Consider the following 24,840-nt stretch of genomic DNA (forward strand, 5'->3'; position numbering starts at 1 on the left):
TACATTGCCATCTGAGGATGAAACCACACAAGTTATAGCACTCATACAGGAGCCTTGATCGAAAAAAAAACCCAAGAGAATGGGATTTTGTAGGTAGATTTCTTTGTGATCGGTGTTGCGATTATTCTGCATTTGCCGGCAGTGTGCATGTTTTCTGATTAGTGAATAAAAACTGAAGATATTCTCTATCACTTGGAAGTGGTTTCAGATTTGTATCTTGTACCTGATTAACACAGTAACATTTTTGTTTTATAAAAAATTTGTGGACGCCCTGTATATTATTTCTGTAATGTGCAGGGTACTTGGTATTCCTGTATATTCCATAAACATGCTAAGTGATGCTTGACATTGCTTTCATAACTCCTTTAGTAACAGCAGTATCCAGCATTTTGAGTGAGGGATGATGACAATTTTCCCATACCATCATATACTGCATTTGCTCATCAGTGAGAATTGGTGGTCATTTAAATAGCTACATACGAAGTTTGTTCGTGTATGCCGATTTTCCCTTGAAATGCTGGTCAAAATCCTAGGCACTGATTGTGTGCTAATTTTTTTAAGAAATGAAATTTCTTGTTGTTTGAAAAAATTTAAAAAGGGTGGGGTTTGACCCATTACTGGGAGTTGTATCCTATTAATTAAAAAAATTCTGTGAGCAAAAATGATGAATAGGGAACTAGTAAGTGATCCAGGCATGCTCTAAACAAAGCCATTTGTGTTCCTTTTTACTAAAATTGGTGTTTATTGAAACTTAAACACATATATACAGTGATAATCAAAAGGGAAAAAAAAAAAAAAAAAACTTAGCAAGCAACCAGTTACAACTCTGGAATGCAGTGGACATTTTCTTCTGTTCCAGTGGTGTCCACTTTAAAGAGATTTTACTGTATTTGTTAATCAATTGTAGCATTGAGTTATTTTTCCATAAAACTATCATTTTTTTTTTTTAATATTTTTTTTAATAATCATAATTTGGCTACTCTACACCACCAGATAGCTGTATTTCCATCATTTCAATAATATCAACATGCGTTACTTTTTGCATGAATGGATAGGTTAAGAATTCTTTGATAGTATTTGAGTATGTTTGCATTTGTCAATTTATTATTGCCAAATATAACAAAAAAATATAGAAATCTAAAAAATATATTTTCTTCTGAGAATGGGTATTAGCATTAGCATTAGTAGAGGCATATGATGCAAAAAAGCAAGCTTATTCAGCATCAGCCATAAAAAAAAAAAAAAAACACACCACTCCCATTTCACCCCTCCGTTCGTTCAAAATACCTGTCCAGTTGAGCCTTAAATTTGTTTAGGCTATCAACTTCAACAACAAGTGATGGAAGTCGGTTCCACCAACCAACCACCCGCTGGCCAAAGGCAAATTTCTGCACATCTATCCGACATCCGTCCATCCTCAATTAGAATTTATGCCCTCTGAGGTGATTATTCTGAGCAAGATGAAGAATCCCATTGGCATTGAGCATGCTCAAACCATTCAAAGCCTTATACACCTCTATCAGATCACCTCGCCGGTGCCTAGTCTCCAGACTCTGTAATTTGCAAAACTTAAGCCTTTCTTCGTAAGAGCAACCCTTTGTTCCATTCACTAATCTTGTTGCCCTTCTCTGTACCCGTTCCAGCAGCTCTACATCCTTCTTGAAATGAGGCCTCCAGACCTGTATACAGTACTCAAGATGTGGCCTAACCATTGCCTTATACAAAGGAATAATCACCTCCTTATCCCTGCTAGAAAAATTCCTGTATATCATTGACACGACACCATGAGCTACTCTTGCAGCTCGTCTGCACTGCTCAGAGAACTTCATATCTGCCTGCACAATTACTCCCAGGTCCTTTTCATTCTCCACCAATGTCAGTGTAGTACCGCAGAGTTGATACGTTTCTCTGTGGTTACTGTTTCCCATATGTAGTACTTTACATTTGTCAATGTTAAACTTCATTTGCCACCTCTCAGCCCATCTGTTCAACCTTTCCAGATCCTGTTGCAGCAGCATAGCGTCAGTAGTGTCCTTAACAACCCTGCCAACCTTTGTATCATCTGCAAACTTGGACATTAAACTTGATATACCATCATCAATATCATTCATAAACACCGAAAACAACAACGGACCCAACACTGAACCCTGAGGAACTCCACTAATAACATTAGTCCACGTTGAGCAGTGTCCATTGATTACCACTCTCTGTCTTCTGCCACTCAACCATCCCCTTATCCATAGCAGCAATTTGCCTCTAATGCCACACTGCTCCAATTTGTGCAGCAGTCTTCCATGTGCAACAGTATCAAAAGCCTTTCTAAGATCCAAATATATAATATCAAAGTTATTCCCTGCATCCAGTTCTTTTGTGACTACATCATAGTATCCAATCAAATTGGTCAGGCAAGACCTGCCCTTAACAAAACCATGCTGCGTCTGAGCTATAACTGAATTCTTGTCTAGATGATCCTGCAGTGCTTCTTTAACCAGTGCCTCCATTAATTTACCTGGAACAGAAGTTAAACTAACAGGTCTATAATTAGTTGTGTCAGCCTTTGATCCTCCTTTGTGAATTGGGGTTACATTTGCACATCTCCAGTCTATGAGTACCTCCCCTGAGTCCAAAGAAGCTCTCATAATTATGGCTAGGGGTTTGCTTACTTCCTTTGCTGCCTCCTTTAATATAACTGGATAGATCCCATCCACCCCAGGTGCCTTTTTTATGTTTATCCTCAACAATCTCTCCTCCACTTTCCTCTCAGTTATTACAAAATCATCTAGCTCACTGCCAATGTTTACTTTACCTACATCATTCTCCTTCCTGAATAACTCCTCATGCGTGAATGTAGATGCAAAATACTCGTTTAGATTGTTAGCCACCTGAGCAGGATCCTCAACTGTTGAACCATCAATATCCAGTGGACCAATCTGATTCATCCCTTTCCTTCTTGGGTTTAAATAGGTAAAGAACTCTTTTCTGTTTTTCTTTGCATCCTTTGCCAAGGATTGTAATTGTAATTACTTTTAGATTACTTTGATTTTAGTAACAAAAATTGATGAAGTAGGGTTGCAGTTTTGCTGTAATGGCATAAACAGATTGAATGCTAAATGCAACCTATGGTGACTCCCCATTGAACATTCAATTCCTTGACCCATCTACTGTATCAGATAGATCTGTTTACTTACAGCATGAACATGGTTGCTTTTGTAGCCAGGAATATGTCAGTAACATAGTCATTCCTGACATATAGTTGGCAGGTGTGGTTCATTTTCCCAAAATCCTGGGGCTCTCCTGGATACTTTTGGCAGTAATGTATATGTTAAATTCTATTAATGTGTTAAATTATATTAAAGTGTTAAATTAAATTAAAGTAAAAAATGCTATACATACCAGATAAACTAATAAAAATTTGAAATTATGTTCAATAATTACCAATTTACTTATTAATACAGATTTGCTATGAAGTGTATTAGAGTGCTGTACACTTGGACTTATCTCTTTGCAATTTACTGAAAGCAAAAAAAAAAAAAAAAAAAAAAACTTTTAGATGTAGAGAAAGAATATTTGATATGCTCATGTCAAGAAAGATAGAAGGCAGAGTAATCCCTAATAGCGATATGTGACCTTGTCTAGAAATCTGATTGTCATTGAATATAAGCATAAGAGCAGAAGAATCCTTTTTGTGAGATATAAGACAGGACCGAGTTTTAGGAGGACTGGAACCAACTAAGTTATCTTTGCCCCACTAGAGAATTACCTGGAGCTTAGCATTTAAGGAACTGGTAGTGGATATTTGAGAAGTTGAAGCTGTTTGTGCAGGGCAAGATTTCTCAAACTGGAAGGCAGAACACAATGTGCTATCATCAGCAAAACTATGGATGGGATTTCCAATCAGAGGAAAGAAGGTCATTAATATACAAGAGGGAAAAGAGTGGGAGAAAGAACTGAACCTTGGGGAACACCAGCATTAGTAGAGAAATTAGATTAGAGAGCCATCTACTATCGCCCATAGTGAGCAGTCAGGGAGAAAACTTGATACCCAATTGCAAAAAAAAAAACAGTCAGCAATCCATAAGACTTTCAGCTCATCATGGGAGCTTGTTCAGAAGATCTTTATGCCAAGCACAATCAAGAGCACCTACTTGAGATTCACCAAACTTTTCCATTGAATTTGTCCGTGACTAACATAGGTCACTATATCAGCAGTGGATTGACGCTGATGGAATCAATCTGTATTAGTGATTATTGATCAGTAATTTAGGAGTTGGCAGTTAATGGAATGATAATTGGATAGGAGTAATTTTTCACCCTATTTAGGAACTGATTTAATTATGTAGACATGCAAAAGTTTCATTGGCCTGCCCAGAACCCTGACTTTAACCTGTTGAATGCCTTTGAGATGAACTGGAACATTGGCTTTTCACTAGGCCAACACGCCTGCAACCATTAATTTAACTAATAGCTGTCTGAGTTTCATTGGCCTGCCCATAACCCTGACTTTAACATGTTTAGTGCCTTTGAGATAAACTGGAACATTGGCTCTTCACCAGGCAAACATGCCTGCAACCATTAGTTTAACTAATAGCTGTCTCAAAGAAGTAATGGACCAAAATACCACTTCCTGCTGATTACATAATTAAGGTCAAAGGTGGGCCAACATATTATTAAAAATGTGTTGGCTCACCTTTAAATATTTTATTAATGAAAGGTTTATTGAAATGTGTCTTCTGTTACTATATAATATAAATAAACAATGCACAGTGATAAATAATATTAAAAATTACACACACTGGCCAAAAAAAATGAACCATTGTATTAAGACACTGACAGAAGAAATGCAAATAGATGCAAAAAAACTGATGTGGGGGTGATGGCATGTTGCCTCATTGAGTATAAAGACTGCACAGGCTGTTTGAAAAAGTCCAGTCTGAAGCCAGAATGGGAAAAATGCATAATCTTATCAGACTTTGCAAAAGGTTTTATCATGGATGCATGTTTAGCAGGAGTTATGATTCAAGAAATGAAAGACATAACTGGTTTCTTAAAGGTTTTTAATGACTGGAAAGTGAGTGGTTCTTCCATATTTCAAAGGGTGACATGTAGCAGAAAAACAGTACTTCAAGAATGAAGCCATTATACTTTAAGGAAGACTGTATAGAAAAATGGGACATCTGTTGTGCAAAGGGGTGCTCTTACGAAGAAAGGCTTAAGTTTTGCAAATTACAGTGTCTGGAGACTAGGCGAGGTGATCTGATAGAGGTGTATAAAGCCTTGAATGGTTTGAGCATGCTCAATGCTGATGGGATTCTTCCTCTTGCTCAGAATAATCACCTGAGAGGGCATAAATTCAAATTGAGGAAAGACAGATGTAGGATAGACGTGCGGAAATTTGCCTTTAGCCAGCAGGTGGTTGGTTGGTGGAACAGACTTCCATCCCTTGTCGTGGAAGTTGATAGCCTAAATAAGTTTAAGGCTCAGCTGGACAGGTATTTCGAACGAACAGAGGGGTGAAGTGGAAGTGGGTTTTTTTTTGGCTGATGCTGCATAAGCTTGCTTTCTTGCATCAAATGCCTCTACTAATGCTAATGCTAAAATATCTGAATTCAACCAAGCCCAGAACCTCTAATTCGGCCTTACTGTGCACAGGAATTGAAGAAATTGGGTATTGGCAGTCACCTGCCTATTTAGAAGCCAATTGTTTTAGAGAAAAACAGAAAAATCTGCTTGCCAAGAATGTCGGAAAGTGGAACAATGGAAGAAAGTCATGCAGTCAGACGAATCATGATGCACTTTGTTTTGCACTGATGTAAGCAGAGAGTGATGAGGGCTTCATGAAGGGATGGACCCTGCTTGCCTTGTTAAGACAACTCAAGTGTCTGGCGGTGGTATCATGGTATGGGGAACATTTTGTTGGTGTGGACTAGGTCTGTTGATACTGTTAGAAGGTCAGATGTCATCCAGGGACTACCTGAATTTTGTATCAGATCTGCTGCAACCTGCAGTGTTTCACTTCTATCTTGAAGGTGATGTCCACTTTATGGATGACAGTGCAACAGTACAGCGTGCCAGAATGGTTTGGAGAAAATGACAGATTTCCACCATCAAATGTGTGGGATATGTTGGAGAGAGCTATTCAGCAATGAAGTCCTCTTCCTTCAGTTTTGTCACAGGTATGTGATATTTTGCTGAAAGAATGGTTACAATTAGACTAAAACATCTTATAGAATCCATGCTGTGCTACACACTTGCTGTTATTCCAAACAAAGGCAACCGATTTACTCTTTTTTTTTTTTTTTTTTCCCCACAAGTTACTGTATAAGTGCTTGCTGTTGAAGATTTTGCATTATCATAATGGGAAACTTCATGCAACCCAAAAAAAACCAATTAATTAGTTCATATGCTCCTGCTCCACTGTGAAGCCCAAACTCCTATTCCCTGTGAAGCCCAAACTTTATTCCTTCAGATATTTATCTTTTTGGTTTTTTGAAAAAAATTATCTTCATGCAAAAAAATTCTCCACACACACACACAGTAAGATTATTGAGTGAATCATTTTTTTGGTAATGCCCATGCCAAATAAAAAAAAAAAAAAAAAAAAAAAAGCTCAAATTAAAAGATGTGGAAATTCACCTTGAATTTCCTCCATAATGTCACTTTGCTTTGTTATTTTTTGATCATTTCATTTTTGTAATATTTTTATATTTTATAATTATTACTTATATAAGATGTTCCAAATAAGTGCAAATTAATTATAGGGGGTGTTCTCAGGCCAAAATGATTAAAAAAAATGTTATTTAAATAGGTTTGGAAATGCTTCATTAAAAATTTTTCCCAAAACAATACAAAACGTAACTTTGTGCAGTGCAACAAACTTTAGGTTAAACACTTGTAAGACATGCTCTTACAAGAGCATGTCTTACAAAAAGAATCTTTTGTTATTAAAACAAAAGATTCTTTTTGAGAATCTTTTGTTTTAATAACAAAAGATTCTTTTTGAGAGATTTTATTTACACAAAAATTGATTAAAAATGTAGCTTTACAAGACAAAATTTCAAGACTTATACCATTCCAGTGACAAGAGGCAACAATTGTTAGTGTTGTAGTAGGTACTTCTTGTACTGCTGCATCATCTTCAGCCCATTGATACTTGGATTGATGGACTTGCCAGAAAATGTCATGGGTTGTTGTGAAGCACAAACCACATTTTTTAGATGCCACCAAAGAAAATAATCAAAGGGATTGTGATCTGGTGAACAACTTGGCTAGGATAAGGATACTGGTCCCTGCCTTATCTATTGTTCAGGACAGGGCAGCCTTAAGATAAGAAGGTAATTTCTGGTAGTGTAGCCAAAATGGTCTGAGACAGCATCACACATGTCCACCCTTTATAGTTCATGTATGGTCTGAGACAGCATCATACATGAACTATAAAGGGTGGATAGGATAATGGAAACACCTGATATGAAAGTAGCAGTTTTTATAATGGCTATGATGTATTTATGAACATGCAATGGTTTATTTATTTATTTATTTTTTGTTTCTTGCAGGTGTGAAGGAAAGATGATAAAAGATGATGTTTATTTAGAGGTGATATAAAAAGGTTAATGAAGAAAATGACTAACCTATCTGCATTCCAAAGAAGTCAAATTGTTTGTGCCCTTTAGCAGGGGCATCAGTGACTAAAACTGCTGATTTGTTTAATGTATCCAGAGTAACTGTATTGAAATGATGTCTGCATTCACGAAGTATGGAAAAACAAAATCTGTTGTGAACAAATAATGGCATGAAATCAAAGCTGACTGAAAGAGACTGTTAGACACTAAAAAGGATTGTAGCCCAAAAACATAAAACTGAAGCCTCAAAACTAAGTGCAGAACTTAATGTGAGTCTCAGTAATCTAGTTTATAGCAAAACAGTTTGGTGATAATTTCATACAGCTGAAATTTGTGGCAGAGCCACTATTGCCAAGCCACTTGTTACTGATAGTAATGCTATAAACAGAATGCGTTGGTGTAAGGAGAACAAAAACTAGACCCTTGATGATTGGAAACTTTTCATATTTTCATACATCATTCACACTTTTTCCCACATCAGGGAGAGTTTGTTAGATGAATGTTAAAAGTAGTGCATCCTCCTGACTGTCTTGTACCAACCATCACACCTGGAGGAGAATCAACAGTTGTTTTGGGCAGCAATATCTTAGCACAATGACCAGGTCAGAGGAGTTCACAATAAATCACAAATGCAATCATTAATCTTATTTAGCAGTCATCAAGTTGAACTGGTCAACTGGACCATGCTACTACACTCTGGCTCCTGACTTTTCTGCTACATCAGGTCTGAATAGGCAAATTACTGCCACTGATTACCCTGATATTCTGAGTTTCCATGTTTATTCCATGATGGAAACATTATTTCCCACAAACTATGCCATATTTCAAGAGGATTATGGTCAAGTACACACAGCCAGATGAGTCTAATCTTATTTTCCGGAGAATAAAACTGAGACTAAGCATCTCCCATGGCTTGCATAATCACCAGACTTAAATGTTATTGAGCCACTGTGGCCATATTTGGAGAGCAAAGTGAGAAGCAGATTTCCTCCACCTTCATCACTCAAGGAGCTTGAAGCATTCTTCCATGAAAAATGGTCTGATATTCCTCTTAAGACAATTCAAGATTTATTGGAATCTATTCCATATAGAATGCAAGATGTTTTAAAAGCAAAGGATGGCTCAAAACCATATTATTGCATACCTGTAACTCTTATTACAGGTGTTTTCATTATTTTGTCCACCCTGGTATGTGTTTTCTCAAATATCCAGTTGAATGGTGTCCAATAACTCTGGCAAAATGTGTTCCAGAGAATGACAGCATGCAGTGCCATTTGAGTCTGTGAGGCAAAACATGGGCCTGTGAAAAACCTTCCAACAGTACCAGCCCTAATGTTAATATAAAACTGTTATGACATCTGGATTGCACTGTACTGAAATTTTAAAATGTCCATAGGTTGTTAATGAAGCATTTCCAGACCCATATTTACATAATATTTTTTCATTGTGTTGGTCTACAGAACACTCTCTCCAATTTACTGCACTTATTTCAGGGACACCCTGTATAGAAAAAATAGTTACATTATAAAACTGCTTTTATTCTACATTCAAATAATCAGTTGCCTAATCTCTTTCAGACTTTCAGTGCCAGATCTCTCACCAAATATTGGTTTGTTCTGGTATTTTTTCACAGAAATGTTTGAGCACTTTCGTGTATTTTTCTTATGGACATTCCAGTTAAATGCTTTCATCTATACTGTACCACTTGCTATTAGACTAAGGTAGTGATTTTTTGTTTACTTACTTATTTTATCATTTTAAAACAGTTTTTGAATTATTATTATTAAAATTTTTCTTAAGTCATTACTAGTATATAAATGGCAAAGTAGATTATGGGAAATTATAACCCTGTTATTATTTGTGGTGGCTTTTAATTACTACTACAGGTATTATATACATAACCCTATGAATTCTTTTGAGTTTGCTTATCAAGTTGTTTAGGGAATAATTTAAAAATGGCAGAAAAGCTTGATTGTTTTATGTTAATATGAACAAAACTAAAATGCATTGCCATAGGAATATTTTTTCTCTTCTTTGAGCAGTTTCAAGGTATAATTTTTAGTTGGTAGATTCATCATTTGTTCCCATTGAATAAGATTGAAATAATACTGAAGGTCATTATAATTTCCCTTTTCAAGTCCTTCCTTTTATCCTTAAGTTCCCTTTATGTGTCCCACGTGATTCTTAAAGTTCCCAATATCAGTTGAATTGGTAAAAATGGGGTCAAGCATATGCTCTCCTCTGTGTCAGTTCTGACATCTTGATATAAGAAGCAGCCATCCAGTTAATCAAGGGATATCTGCTGCTGTGAGAATACCCCATCCACAAGTTGCTGCCTGTCTATGGAAAATTAGTTTCCCATGTTAACACAGCCATATCTGCTTGCCCATTTTGCTATGTAAATTGTCATCACATTTATCATACTCATTTGATCTGTAGCATAACCCGAGTATTATTTTTTGTTTTCCTGTTACTGATGCCACACCAGCTTGATTCAGTATCTTAATAGTATTCATCTAGTATTAATAATAATATTAATAGAAATAATAATAATAATAATGGTCGAATAGCAGAAAGGATACAAGGAGCAATTAACCATAGATGCCGCAGTTATAGAGCAAACCTACAAGAAACTCCACAACCTGTACATGGCCTACATCGATATACCACAAGTACTTAGACTTCATACCTCATAGCTGACTAATAGAGACGCTGAAGATCTACAAAGTCAATTCGACAGTGAAAAGCTTCCTAGAAGCATCGATGGCGAAACTGAGTACCACCATTACGGTTGAGAACATCACAACCAAACCATTCCCCATCAAGAGGAATTTGGTCTGGACAATTGCAAGACTCATGAATTGCATCAGGGGAAATTAGTCAGCTGAAACTACCAGCTGCGACTGGTAAAGAGATCGAAGCCATGACAGAGAGAGAGAGAGAGAGAGACTTACAAATACCCATGAATGATGCAGGCTCAACAGTTACAGCACAAGGAAATCAAGGCCTAACTGACCGAAAAATACCACAAGAGACAGCATCATACATGAACTATAAAGGGTGGATAGGATAATGGAAACACCTGATATGAAAGTAGCAGTTTTTATAATGGCTATGATGTATTTAAGTGTTCCTTCCATTCAGCTCTGCTCAAAGCAAAGCTGAATGGAAGGAACACAGTTGAAGCCATAAACACCTATGCAGTCCTAGTGCTAACATACTTCATTGGGACCACAGATTGGACTAACGCCGTGCTGGAGGATATCATGAGAAAGACAAGGACAATGATGACTAAGAGCTGCAAACACCACCCGAAGTCAGCTGTGGACAATAGCTCATCGGAAAGAGGGAGGAAGGGGCCTGATAGACCTCATTGAGCAACAGAAAACAGTGATAGCAAAATTGAAGGATTACTTCCAGAAAAATACAGCCACACTCTACCAGGCCATAAGATAGACAAGTGGCATACCTCACTCAACCTAAGTGAGGAGTTCCCTCCCACCCAGACGGCACAAATGAAGCTAGATAGATGGGCAAAGAAGACACTCCATGGCAGACACTACAATGACCTCCATTAAGATTTACGTAGATAAAATGGCTTCCAATGCATTGCTCATGAGCGGGATGCTCTTCCCTGAGACTGAAGGATTCGTGCTTGCCATCCACGACCAGGTAATCGACACCAGAAACTATAGAAAACACATTCCCAAGGACCCCAGAGTGTCAGATTACACATGTCGACGAAGCTAACTGACCTCAGAAACGATCTGACACATCACCGCGGGATGCAAGGTGATCACCTGGACTTAGTACACTTGTAGGCAAGACCAGGTAGATAGGATAATACATCAGAAGCTAGCAAGGAAATACCAGTTGATCAAAGAAAGTGTACCATATTACAAGTATGAACCTCAGGCAGTACTAGAGACTCCAACCCACAAGTTGTACTGGGACAAGACAACCAACCTTTGTCAAAAGAAACACTCTGAAATAACTCTTTGCTGGATCCCAGGACACTGCGGAATAGAAGGCAGTGAAAAAAGCAGACACTGCACTAAGTCAGCATCAGAACTGCCAAACAGAACAATGCTAGTTCCACACACTGATTTTAGTCCAATCATTATTAGAGAAAGTGAAAATGAATGGGCCCAAATATGGAAAAATGAAGTCAACAATAAACTACATGAAATAAAACCTAATCCAGAAATATGGAACTCAAGCATCAGAGAGAGTCGCAGAGAAGAAGTAATACTTGCCAGACTGAGAATTGGCCATACTCATCTTACTCATTTTCATCTATTGACAAACAAAAATCCCCCACTCTGTTTTCAATGCCAAGTTCAACTTTCAGTAAAACACATTCTTTTGGTATGCCCTCGATTCAGAAATTCCAGATTCCTTTGTTTTCAGAGTTTATGCAATAACCAGAATCAAGTTACCCTTCAACAGATCTTAGACAACTCTGCGAATATAGATGAATTATTTAATTTTATTCGACAAATCAGATTTGATAAACAAATCTGAAAAAAATGTTTGATTTACATTAAAAACTTGGAAAGACACATCTTGGCCATTGATGCCCTTGTGTCTTAAAACCCCTAAACAACAACAACAACAACAACAAGACAACCTGTGGTCTATTATAATAATAATAAAATATTATAATAATTATAGACCCTAATTAATAGCGGACAAGACAATCCTGCACAACAGACTGGACATAACCCTTGTTGACAAGAGGAAAAGGCTACCTATCTGATTGATATAGTGTTGTCCAACACTAACAACCTCCAGAAAACCCATGAGAAAAAAATCAGGAAGTACACAAACCTAAGATAGTAGTTCAAAGGGATATGGCATGTGCAACAAGTAACGACCATCGTGATCATCATGTCAACCACCAGTATGGTGCCAAAGACCCTACATAACAGCCTAGCAGCAATGTCTCCCAGAGAACACCTACAAGGAACTCCAGAAAATCACAATTCTGAACACCTCTAGGTTAGTTAGTTCCTTGACCAACAGTAATACCAGACGTAACAAGCACCCTGTGTACTTGTTAGTAATACCTGTTATGGGGTGGAACCCACCAATCAGAGAGAAATAATATAATAATAATAAATATCAGTGCTTTTTTTGTGACGGTACGCAACGGTACGACGTACCGGCACCTTTATTAACAGTGATGTGTGACATTTGGATGCAATGCACTTCAAAATTTATAATATTCCATAAATTTTTTCACATGTTTACCTACTATTCAAATAAGCTTAAAATGATTTAACTAAATTTGCAATTTTTACTGTCTATTGTTAAGATATTTTCTATACAAAACTATATAACCATTTTTATAATTCTAAATTACTCAGTCTGACCTCTGTTTAATTATTTTGAATTCCCCTTGGAAGTTACATTTAAAATAGTTTCAGTTGAGGGAAGAAAATTTTCATCTAGCGAACGGATTAGGAGAGAATTAACTTAGTGCGGCCTGTTCACATATCTGGTCTTCAGGCAATTAGTGCTGCTGCACGAATTAAGAGAGCTAAAGTGATTAGTATTGTATAACTTAGCAGTACCTGGTAAAACCTATCCGACCACCTGTTCCACATACGGAGAAGTCGTGCTGGTCAAGAGGGAGCAGATCAAGGGGTATTCCCAATGGGCTCTGGCCCACCTTCTACTGCAGTGGTGTCCAACCTTTTCCAGTACCGGGACCATATTCAAAAAAATTCAAAGTTTCTTTAGTGTGTTACATTTTCGATATCTTATTGCATGTAAAAGTAAAATTGAAAATATTCAAAAATTTAATTAAGTACAATACACAATTACATTTACTGAACAAAACATTTAATGAGAAAAAATTTTTAATAATAAAATTTAAAATGCTGTTTTAGTTCACTTTCCTCGCGGGTTGTAGGTTGGACACCTCTGTGAATGAACTGTAAGTGCCCCGTTTGAGAATTAGAAAAGTAATTTTCTTTTACCCCATAAATAATCATCTGTTATTTTGCGGAAGTGCATTATCCACATTTTTCCGAAAATTTTCCCTACCTCTGTTTACACTTTACTTTACCTGAATATCTTAATGATACTGATATTTTGGACAGTTTCAAAAAAAGAAAAGAAAAAAAATTTCAATTTAAGAACTAGTGACAATACCGCTGACGAGAGAAGGAAAACGAGGACAACTAAGGTATTAAACTAACAGACTTATTACGATTCATTTTCACTTATTACTGGCTTATCACAAAAGAATTGAACACCCAAATGATATGTGAATTCATCCTTGCATAAACCATCATTGGATTTCAAAGCTTGATGAGTCCTGTTTTTGAATTTGGAGGAATATAAACTGTATCCTCAATATAGGCCTTTAAGAAGTCCAGAGGCGTCAGATCAGGTGTTCTGGAAGGCCATGCCTTTGGACCTGCAGGTCCAATCCATCTAGTATCCAATGCAGGAATTCTGCATTGTGATAGGATTATCACAATGCAGTAATAGAATTCCTGAATGAGGAAATCCCATCTTGTAAAATCAAATTTTCTCTGAAGGCTTCATTCAGCTGAGGTCCTACATGGCAATTTAGTCAACATGATACGTGCTGTTTACCACTTGTTTAGAAAAATGGGTTTAATTCTTGTTAAACCCAGATCTCTCCAAAGATTGGATACGCCAAAGATCAGCTACCTACAGCCAGAACAGGCAGAGGAAGTAGAGTTCCTTCCCAAGAGATATTCCATATTTTTTATTATCCTACCTACAGTGTTGTTGTTATTATTAAGCTAAGGCATTAACTATTTCTCAAACATATCTAATTAAGCAATTTTGTTGACATTTTTCCTCCCCTAACAAAAGCAGATAGTAAATCTTGTAGTTGGATACATCACAGAAAACATTCACTGTCGGACTGTCTTGTGAATTCGCAGCAGTAGCTTGAGGATTTTCCATTCTCCCATATCCTCAGATCGTGATGATTCATGTAGCCTGAGATGGGAAGACTGGCTTCATCACTATATGCAACATGAAATAACAGTTTTATAGTTAACTCACAATAAATTCTTTAAAATAATAACTATGTATATTTTATCTGTAGAAGTGTGTTCATGGGCTGATTTGTGTAGCAGGCTGAAAAAATTCAGAATAACTTGTGGGGGAAAATCCCCGTCTTTCTGTCTGAGATTGGATAAGTATATCCTCAATTAAAGAGGACTTTAGAAATGTATCCAGTTGTCAACAGGAATTTAAATCAGATCGTTCAAAACGAGTGGTAGATTAGCATTAGTAGAGGCATATGATGCAAGAAAGCAAGCTTATGCAGCATCAGGCAAAAAAAAAAAAAAAAAACCTTCCACTTCACCCCTCCATTCGTTCAAAATATCTGTCCAGCTGAGCCTTAAATTTATTTGGGCTATCAACTTCCACAACAAGGGATGGAAGTCTGTTCCACCAACCAACTACCCGCTGGCTACATGCAAATTTACGCACATCTATCCTACATCTGTCTTTCCTCAATTTGAATTTATGCTCTCTCAGGTGATTATTCTGTGCAAGAGGCAGAATCCTATCAGCATTGAGCATGCCCAAACCATTCAAGGCTTTATACACCTCTATCAGATCACCTTGCCGGTGCCTAGTCTCCAGACACTGTAATTTGCAAAACTTAAGCCTTTCTTCGTAAGAGCAACCCTTTGTTCCATTCACTAATCTTGTTGCCCTTCTCTGTACTCGTTCCAGCAGCTCTACATCCTTCTTGAAATGAGGCCTCCAGACCTGTATACAGTACTCAAGGTGTAGCCTGACCATTGCCTTATACAAGGGAATAATCACCTCCTTATCCCTGCTAGAAAAATTCCTGTATATCATTGATAAGACACCATGAGCTACTCTTTCAGCCTGTCTGCACTGCTCAGAAAACTCCATATCTGCCTGCACAATTACCCCCAGGTCCTTTTCATTCTCTACCACTGTCAGTGTAGTCCCACAAAGTTGATACATTGCTCTGGGTTTGCTGTTTACCATATGTAGTACTTTACATTTGTCAATGTTAAACTTCATTTGCCACCTCTCAGCCCATCTGCTCAACCTTTCCAGATCCTGTTGCAGCAGCATAGCATCAGTAGTGTCCTTAACAACCCTGCCAACCTTTGTATCGTCTGCAAACTTAGACATTAAGCTTGATATACCATCATCAATATTATTTATAAATACAGAAAACAATAATGGACCCAACACTGAACCCTGAGAGACTCCACTAATAACATTAGTCCACGATGAGCAGTGTCCATTGATTACCACTCTCTGTCTTCTACCCCTCAACCACACCTTTATCTGTAGCAGCAATTTGCCTCCAATGCCACACTGCTCCAATTTGCTTGAATCTACACAATCCATGGGTACTTTTCGTGGTTTCCAACATGTGGAACAAATTATGCATTTATTGTAAAAAGTACATCCGAATCTCTGATTTTTTTCCACTCAAGGATTGTTGCATTATATATAACACAACTGTATATCAGTTTATTTTTGATTGAATGTGCAAAAAGTCACAGTTAAATATTTTGTAATATTTAAGGGATGATTATTAGATTTGGATAAATCATATAACATACAGATGATTTAAGTAATTTGAAATCAACACATGAAACTACTGAACAAAAAAACTTTAGACCATCAGTATTAGCAGCAAATTTCATGGGCAAATCATGAAATATTACAGTTACGGATTGTAATTGTAATATTTCAGTTTGAAATGGAAAATTCACCATTGTTTTCAATACCTTCTCATTAAATCCTTTTGTTTTTTCATCTTTTCCAACAGCAAGTGCGGCTTGTTTGTGTTACTGGTAATTTGTATATACCATTCCATGATTCTTCGTCACACGTTCAGATAACATTGCTAATAATCTTATATCCCTTGCTACTAACTTGTTTATTTTCCATATTTAAAAACAATATTTGTTAATTAGTATTTCTATGCAAATAGCACAACTGATCGGTATGACAAAAACAAACTATAACAAGCTTTACTGGTCCAGCAACACTGCTGACTACTCCTCCTTTAATTAGCCAGTTTTTCCTTCCAGTTGCCCTACCTTCTCAGGGGTTATAACATAGTAAGTGAGCTGTACATTCTATCTTTTGTCACGACTTGCTTTATAGTAGGGGTCACCAGTTAGTTTTCATTGGGGTCCGTATTAGAAAAAAATATCTTATCTTGGTCTGCATGCTCGAAATTAAAATAAAATTAATCATTTAATAAATATTAGGTGATATTTGTATTTATTTATGTAATTACTATAGATACAATGTTAAAATGTATGTACATATACAGTGAAAGGACAGAATTCATGGGGTTCCTGGGCAATGCAATGCTGTCCATTGTCCTGCTGTTTTCCAGCAGGACAATGGATGAACCCACTGCTTGGCAGGTATATAGGTACACTGCATTCATGTAGATGGTAATTTGATGTAAGTATGGGTAAACATTGTGAATTAACAGACTTTGAAAGAGGAGTGATAGTGGGTGCCCGACGCATGGGTCACTCTATCGCAGAGGTAATACAGAAATTGCATGATTCCCATTCAACAGTACCAAGAGTGTATCTGGAATGTGCCATTTCCGGGATAACATCTCATTGTGGGTGGAGAAAGGTTGTGGATGAACATGAGCATCGACATCTGTCTCATGTTGTTTCAGCCAACCAGAATACAACCAGTTGCACAAATCACCACCGACTTCAATGAGGGAGATGCCAGAAACGTCTGCACCAAGACCATCAGGCAATCATTAGCCACAATAGGTTATAGGAGCCACTGGACCCACCAGAATCCCATTGCTAACACCACAACACAGGACTATATGCCTCAACTGGGTGAAAGAACCTGGACCTGGGCACTGGACCTTGGATGATGGGAGAAGAGTCTCCCTCCTGGTCTGATGAGTTCCGTTTCCAGTTATTTTTAGCAGACAGGAAGGTGCATATCTGGTGGAAACTGCACAAAGCTGTGCACCCGTCATGTCTACAAGGAACTGTTCAGGCAGGTGGGAGGTTGGTAATGGTTTGGGGCATGTTTAACTGGCACACGTTGGGACCTCTGGTACGTCTAGGCACATCTCTGAATGATCCAGGTTATGTGCCCATCCTTGCAGACCATCCACATCCCTTCATGGTCATTGTGCACCCACAGGGCATTGGACTCTTCCAGCAGGAACAATGTACCTCCTCACAGAGCTGCTGTGACTACAACATGGTTTGAAGAGCATTCCGCAGATTTTACCACCATGGGGGGCGCCTCCGTAGCCAGGTGGGAAGGAGCAGCAGTGCGTAGCACATGCTTCTTGATTAGACCGGGGTTCGAGCCCGTCACCACCAAATACGGAGTATGCGGAAAGGTCAAGGAATGACCACCGCATATCCCGGAGCAATATGGCCTTAGTTGCTAATGCTCCTAAAAACCAAATAACAAACAAACAAACAAACCACCATGGAATAGCCTTCGTGTTCACCGGTGATGAACCCTGTGGAGCATCTTTAAGAATCTGGGGAAAGATCTGTTCGAGCTTTGGATCCTCCACCCAGTAAAGTGACGGAATTATGGACAGGGATACAGTAACATTGGATAGAAATACTTTAATGAAAATCCATCCGTCCACTGGGAGTCCCTCTGTTACATGTGGAATGTGAACTAGTGGACTCAATACCTCGCTGTGTGACTGCCCTTATCTGGGTGAAAGGTGGGCCTACCCATTACTAGATAGGCATCCCATGATTTCTGTCCACTCAGTACATATTAATGAGAAAAATTACAATTTTTCTAAAACTATTTTTGTAAAATCTGGAACAAACCTTGTACTTGATATTTGAAGCAAATTTCGCAGATTATCATTCGTTAGCTGAGATCGAAACTTGTTCTTGAGTACACAGTTTCCTTATTTCAGGATACCTTTCATGTTACACATATTTTCCCCAAAACAGTTGCAACTCACTCAATTCATTCATTTTTTTCTTTCAAAGCAAAATCGTCTTGAAAATCAGTCATTTCTAATTGCAGTGCAGCTTTATTATTTTAAAACCATTTTGCTGCCTCATTAGTCCATTCCCCATTTGGTTCAAGTGAAAATGGACATACAGGGAGTTGTGTTAATTTTCTGATTTTTTTTTTAAATCTGCAAACCTTTTGTCGAATTTGTTTTAGTTTTTCTAGAAAATTATTGTATTCACTTTTATCTAATTGTATATTAAGTTCTTCCCTCTGTACTTCTTTCATACACAGAAAGTACAGCACCTCATCATTTAAATCAGAGGAAAATATGTTTAGTTGCTTTTGAAATGATTGCACAACTGACAGCAATTCAGAAATAATCTTGTCCTTTTCTTGTAATTTCTGGTTTAGATTGTTCAAATGTGTAAATAAATCAGTCATGAAGACAACAGTAAATAAATTTGTATCTTCTTGAAGAAAAATTGGATTATTTCTTGTTGTTGGAATTGTGGAAATAGCAAGGAATTATTTTACTTCTTTCTGAATTGACCACAGCCTTTGTAAACTGTCACCCTTGCTAAGTCAGTGTACAATTTTTGTGGAGAGGAGAAACATATCGTAATTGGCTTCAACTTCCTGAAGAAACAATTTGAATTGCTGATGATGAAGTGAAGAGTAGATCAAATAAAATTAATCATCCCTATAACTTTTATGCATTACATCTTCAAATTTTTTAATAAGTTTGCAATATATGACAGTTTGGGGAATTATGAATGATAACTGAGCAAATTTACATTATCTTGCTTCTGGCATTGAACCAGCTCTCTATTTGGATGTCATTGCAGGAGCACCATCTGTGTATATTGATATTAACTTGGATATCAAGATCAGTGGTATATTCATACATTCAGGAAGTGAACTGTACAAGTATTCTTCACCAGTTCTGTCCTCAAGGGATAACAGAGTTTGAGTTCTTCATGGTATTGCTCACTTTTTTTTTCACTCAAAAATCATATAAATATAAGTACTTGAGCAGTATCACTAATATCACATGGTTCATCTAGAACCAAAGAATAATAATCAGAAAGTTGAACATGATGTTGTATTTGTTTAAAATTTTCTTCTGCTAGTATTTCTTAATTTCTCGCGTTGCTTGTGGCCGATAATGGGATTCTATGAATGTTATTGACAACATCACTCTCAAACGTTGATGAGACAGCTTGAACCATACATTCTTTTACATCAGTAAGTGGTTTCAAATGTTTAGCCAAGGTCCAAGAAATACGTGAGGCAGCTTCTGTCACTTTTTCTTGCTGGGACAGACATTGTTTCATAATTTGTGTTGAAGCAGAGAAGCTTGATAATAAATTTGCCACTTTGTTTTTTATGTAGGACACTTCCTGCTGAGTATTTATTATGAAAACTTGTATGCTTTGTATCATAATGATGTTTCAGATTACTACTTTTAATAATAGCAACTGTTTGAAGACAGATTATACACACTGGAATTGCTCCTTCTTTATTTGGAAGTGTAAAACAATATCGCTTCTGTGGACCAAGTCACCACAGAAGCGATCAAAGCCGGGGGAGATGTACTGCTTCGCCGACTGCACTCACTCCTCAAAACCATCTGGTGCACTGAACAAATTCCGCTAACATGGAGGAAAGCCATTATTGTACTGATCCACAAGAAAGGTGATAACCGGGATTGCAAGAACTACCGTGGCATCAGCCTCCTTTCCATCATCGGAAAGGTCTTTATGAAGATCATCTTGGCTGCAAAAACATCGCGAGCAAACCAGTCGAGAAGAACAGGCGGGATTTAGACCCAGGCAAGGATGCTGTGATCAAATCTTTGCCATCCGTCAGCTGATGGAGGAGAGGATCCGGTGTGGACAGCGAACCGTCATTGTTTTCATTGACTTTAAGTCTGCTTTCGACTGTGTCCATCGGCCCGCCTTATGGAAACTACTAGAGGTCGAACATGTACCTCGAAAAGTCATCACACTCCTCCAAACTGCATACAACGGTTTAACCAGCCAGGTGCACATCCAGAACGATTTATTTGAGGAATTTACCATCCAAACTGGAGTCCGCCAAGGGGATGTAGCCTCCCCGTTGCTTTTCAACATCATGGTCGACGCCATTATGAGACAAGCATTCAGAAACAGACGGGGCATACAATATGACAAGGATCACTATGTGACTGACCTGATGTTTGCCGATGATAGTGCTATCTTTGCTGGTAACGACTCTGAAGCCACGGACATCCTCTACGACATTGCCCGCATTGCCCGGCCATACGGTTTGAAGATCAATAATAAGACAAAGGCCTTGACAACAAATGGGTCGCAAGCCACCATCTATCTTGAAGGCGTCCAGATCGAGCAAGTGCAGGACTTTAAATACCTTGGGTCGCTGGTCCAGGAGAAGAAAGTTGCATCCACCATGGAAATCCACAGCAGAATTGGACAGGCGGCCACTGCGTTCGCCTCGCTCAAATGGTGTCTGTGGAAGAGGACCAACATTTCCTCAAAGACTAAAATCCGACTCTTCCGGACTTTGATCCTGCCCATTCTCCTTTACAGATCAGAAACATGGATTTGTCTCAAGCTAGATTTAAACAAACTTGAGGTATTCCAAATGCGATGCCTGCGGCAGATTTTGGGCATCTCACTTCGTGACCGCATCACTAATGATACCATCCGCACCAGATGCCAACAGCAACCAACCATTGCCGACCAAATCCAGAAGCGAAGGCTTAGATGGTTTGGCCACGTATGTAGAATGGGCACGAACAGAATACCATCCACACTCCTTTGGAGACAACGACCCACCCAATGGAGCATCCAACGGACCGCGCCTAGGAAAACGTGGGCCAAGCAAGTGGAAAATGACTTGAAGAGCTGACGTCTCGACCTTAACCAGGCCAGGACTGATGCCATGGATCGTAAAGTATGGAAGAACATCACACAGCAAGTCCGAAACCCTGCGGCACCTACAGCAGTATACTGGTTGCGTGGCCAACCGCCTCCCCCAGCTGCCAGCTAAGGACCAAGGAAGAAGAAGAAGAAGAAAACAATATAACTCAATCCAATCTGGTAAAAACTGTGTGTTTTCCTTGTTCACTTTCCTTTTCTTTTAATCCATATTGGTTGATTTTGGGCTGCAAATATGTATAATAAATAGAAAGTAAATATATTTTGTAAAATATTTTTGCTATCTATCTCAGCGCCTCCGTAGCCAGGTGGGCAGGAGCAGCAGTGCGTAGCACACGCTCCTTGATTAGACCGGGGTTCGAGCCCGTGACCACCAAATACGGAGTATGTGGAAAGGTCAGGGAATGACCACCGCATATCCCCGGAGCAATATGGCCTTAGTTGCTAATACTCCTAAAAACCAAATAACAACAACAGCTATCTATCTGCTTTAAAAAATGTATTCCACACATACAGTAATCAGCACAAAACATGTATTTGATAACCACTAAACTGTGAACTTCAGAGAATTTCACCTTTCAATAGACTCAGTGACAGACAACAGCGTGTAATGGTGTTAACTTTGCATTTGCATGGGAAATGCGAAGCGTGGTGTGCGCATGACGAAACTGTATCTTGGTGTGCCAGCTAGCTATTCTTTATTCCGCAGTAACTTTGACTGTACAAAGGAGTAATATAAAGATTTGTATGTTCATTTATAACTTGCGTTACACCTCACAGTTTATATATATATATATATATATATATATATATATATATATATATATACAGTATATTTAAATTAATTATTTAGGTTCATTTAAGTCATGGTCTGCAAAAAAATTTTTTGTGGTGCGGATGCAGACTGCTGTCGGCTAATTGGTGACCCCTGCTTTATAGTATTAACTGAGCATCCAATTCCATTTTGTTTATGTGCATGTCAACTTTGGACAGTTGTACACTGTGGCCTGAGTAGCTGATGCACCAAAAATTCAAGTACAGTCTGTCCTCGTATAGCACGATAGTTGTGTTCCTAGAAACCCTCATGCAATGCAAAATCGTGCAATATAAACAACAGGCCCTATGGGAAAAGTGGGGTTAGGTGCCGACCACCCAAGATTGAACACACATTTGGAACCAAAACATTACCAAACACAATAAATAATCGGGTAATTTTAATCGTTATAAAATACTTATGTATTTTATAACGATTAAAATATGTAATAAAAATAATATTATAATATTTTTTTATTTTTATTATAATATAATAAATAATAAAAAATATTTTTTTTATTATTTATTTAAATAATAAAAATTTATTAATAAAATAGTAAAAAAATTATTATATTAAATAAAATAGTCGTAATAAAATACTTACGTATTTTATAATACATAAGTATAAATTATAATTTGTAAGTCGTAATAAAATGCTTACGTATTTTATTACGACTATTACGTAATAAAATATTGCTAATGCTTTTGCTTCTATCGTAAGCAAACTTGTTTTTTGTTTGATTTTCTATCCAAACAGATGACAGCCATTCCATCTCTTCCTATTCTTTGTGTCTTAATCTAATGGATTTTAATTACACTTTGTGTTGTTCCTGCTATGAAAGTTGTTTTTATTTTATTACGGTCTGTAGCACGTGCAATATCACATGGTCTTTCATTTTGCTCAAAGCGTTTCACAATTTCATATTTTTTCTCTATCGACAGAGGCGGACTGGCCATAAGCCTTACCCGGGAAATCCCGGTGGGCCGGAGGCCGGTGTGATTTTGGCCATAAACCGTAGTACAAGGCCACTATAAATTTTCCTGGGTAAGAATTTTTGACCCAGTCCGCGTCTGTTTATCGATATTGCTTTTTTTTTTCTCTCTGAATCTGCAGTGTCTTCACCAGGATGCTTCCTTTTCACACCTTTTAAATATTTTACTAATTTTTAGGGAATAAAGCACAATTACAAAACGAGGAGGCACGCTTGATACACATAAACAAAGCTGCGCGCTTGTAGCAACTGAATAAACAACACCGTAAAGGCCGAGATACACTATTAACACCTCACATTTTACTAAAGCACATTTCTGGGGGTTACTACCATAAAACAATTTCCAGTTGTGTGTCTGCTAGTGGAATCTGTTATAAACTGGTAGTAAACTCGATCTAATTGCATTTGCGATTACATCGATAGCTGGAATTGTGTTGGTTTTTACCTTATTATGGTGAAATGTGTTTCCCCTTCACTGATATAAAAAACATAAATACATTTTCAGAATCTTCTCTTCATTCCTATCGTGTTGCGTTCGGTTGGGGTGATTCTGCGTTCGACTGCCATTTCTTGTAAACACAAAGGCGAATCGTGCATAAGCGAATTCGGTTCGTGTTATATAAGATATCGTTCCCCTATTTATAAATCGTGTATGATCGAATTCGTGTAATGTAAACACGTGTTATACGAGGACCGACTGTATGAGCTTAGGGTAGAAGATTGGAGAAACCTATACTGTAGAGTACTAATATTCAGTAACCTTTCTTGTTTGTGGTTACAGTTAAAAGAAAATTTTTTTGAAAATTAAAGCAAGACCCTACAAAAACTTTTACAGGATTTTTTCAGAGTTTTTTGAAAAAATATAAATAATATTAAAATGGAATTTATGAAATTTTCACATTCATATAATTTAAAAGTGGTGTTTTCTTTATTCATTATATAGTGATTTTTATCCATTTTCAGGAGAGAACCCATGTTGCTTCTTTTTGTATTAATACTGCTTATGGCAGTCTTCAAGTCCTATCCAAGTATTGGAGAAGTCTCCTTCTACTTGGCATTACTTCCAATGTGGAGTCACTTATTTCCTTGTAAGATATGATTTTTATAATTATTAAAAATATGATTTTTAATAATATTCTATATATAAAATCCTGCACGTCCTTTCTGGTAATTGAAATTGTGATTGAATGGAAGAATATAAGGAGGTGTGTTTTGCTATCAGACTTATAGAAGCTTTGCAATTATGTGAATATCTGTAAGAGTGCAGAGTACAATATTGGGGCATGGGGATATCCACATAAATAATAAAAAAAAAAATATATATATATATATATATATATATATATACACACATATATACACAACTGTAAATATGCTCATATGCCTTTAAAGAGAAAGTGGCACAATTTTGAATGCAAGATGATGTGACAGTTAACAGACTTCCAGTGCAGAATGATAATAGGCAGTCAGTCTGTACATGACATTAGTTTACTGAAG

At 37.5% G+C, this 24,840-nt stretch overlaps 1 protein-coding gene across 1 annotated transcript in view; it reads left to right on the forward strand.

Annotated features, from left to right (window-relative positions):
• Positions 1–24,840, forward strand: part of PIG-U (phosphatidylinositol glycan anchor biosynthesis class U) — a 181,808-nt gene that overhangs the window by 123,773 nt on the left and 33,195 nt on the right. The window contains exons 9-10 of the mRNA XM_090390140.1: positions 9,194–9,337; positions 24,307–24,431. Coding sequence (XP_090246266.1) covers positions 9,194–9,337; positions 24,307–24,431 — 269 coding nt within the window. The remainder of the gene's footprint in view (positions 1–9,193; positions 9,338–24,306; positions 24,432–24,840) is intronic.

This window comes from Mastigoproctus giganteus, chromosome 2 (assembly GCF_048544385.1).
Source record: "Mastigoproctus giganteus isolate SK-2022 chromosome 2, ASM4854438v1, whole genome shotgun sequence".
Lineage (NCBI taxonomy): Eukaryota > Metazoa > Arthropoda > Arachnida > Uropygi > Thelyphonidae > Mastigoproctus > Mastigoproctus giganteus.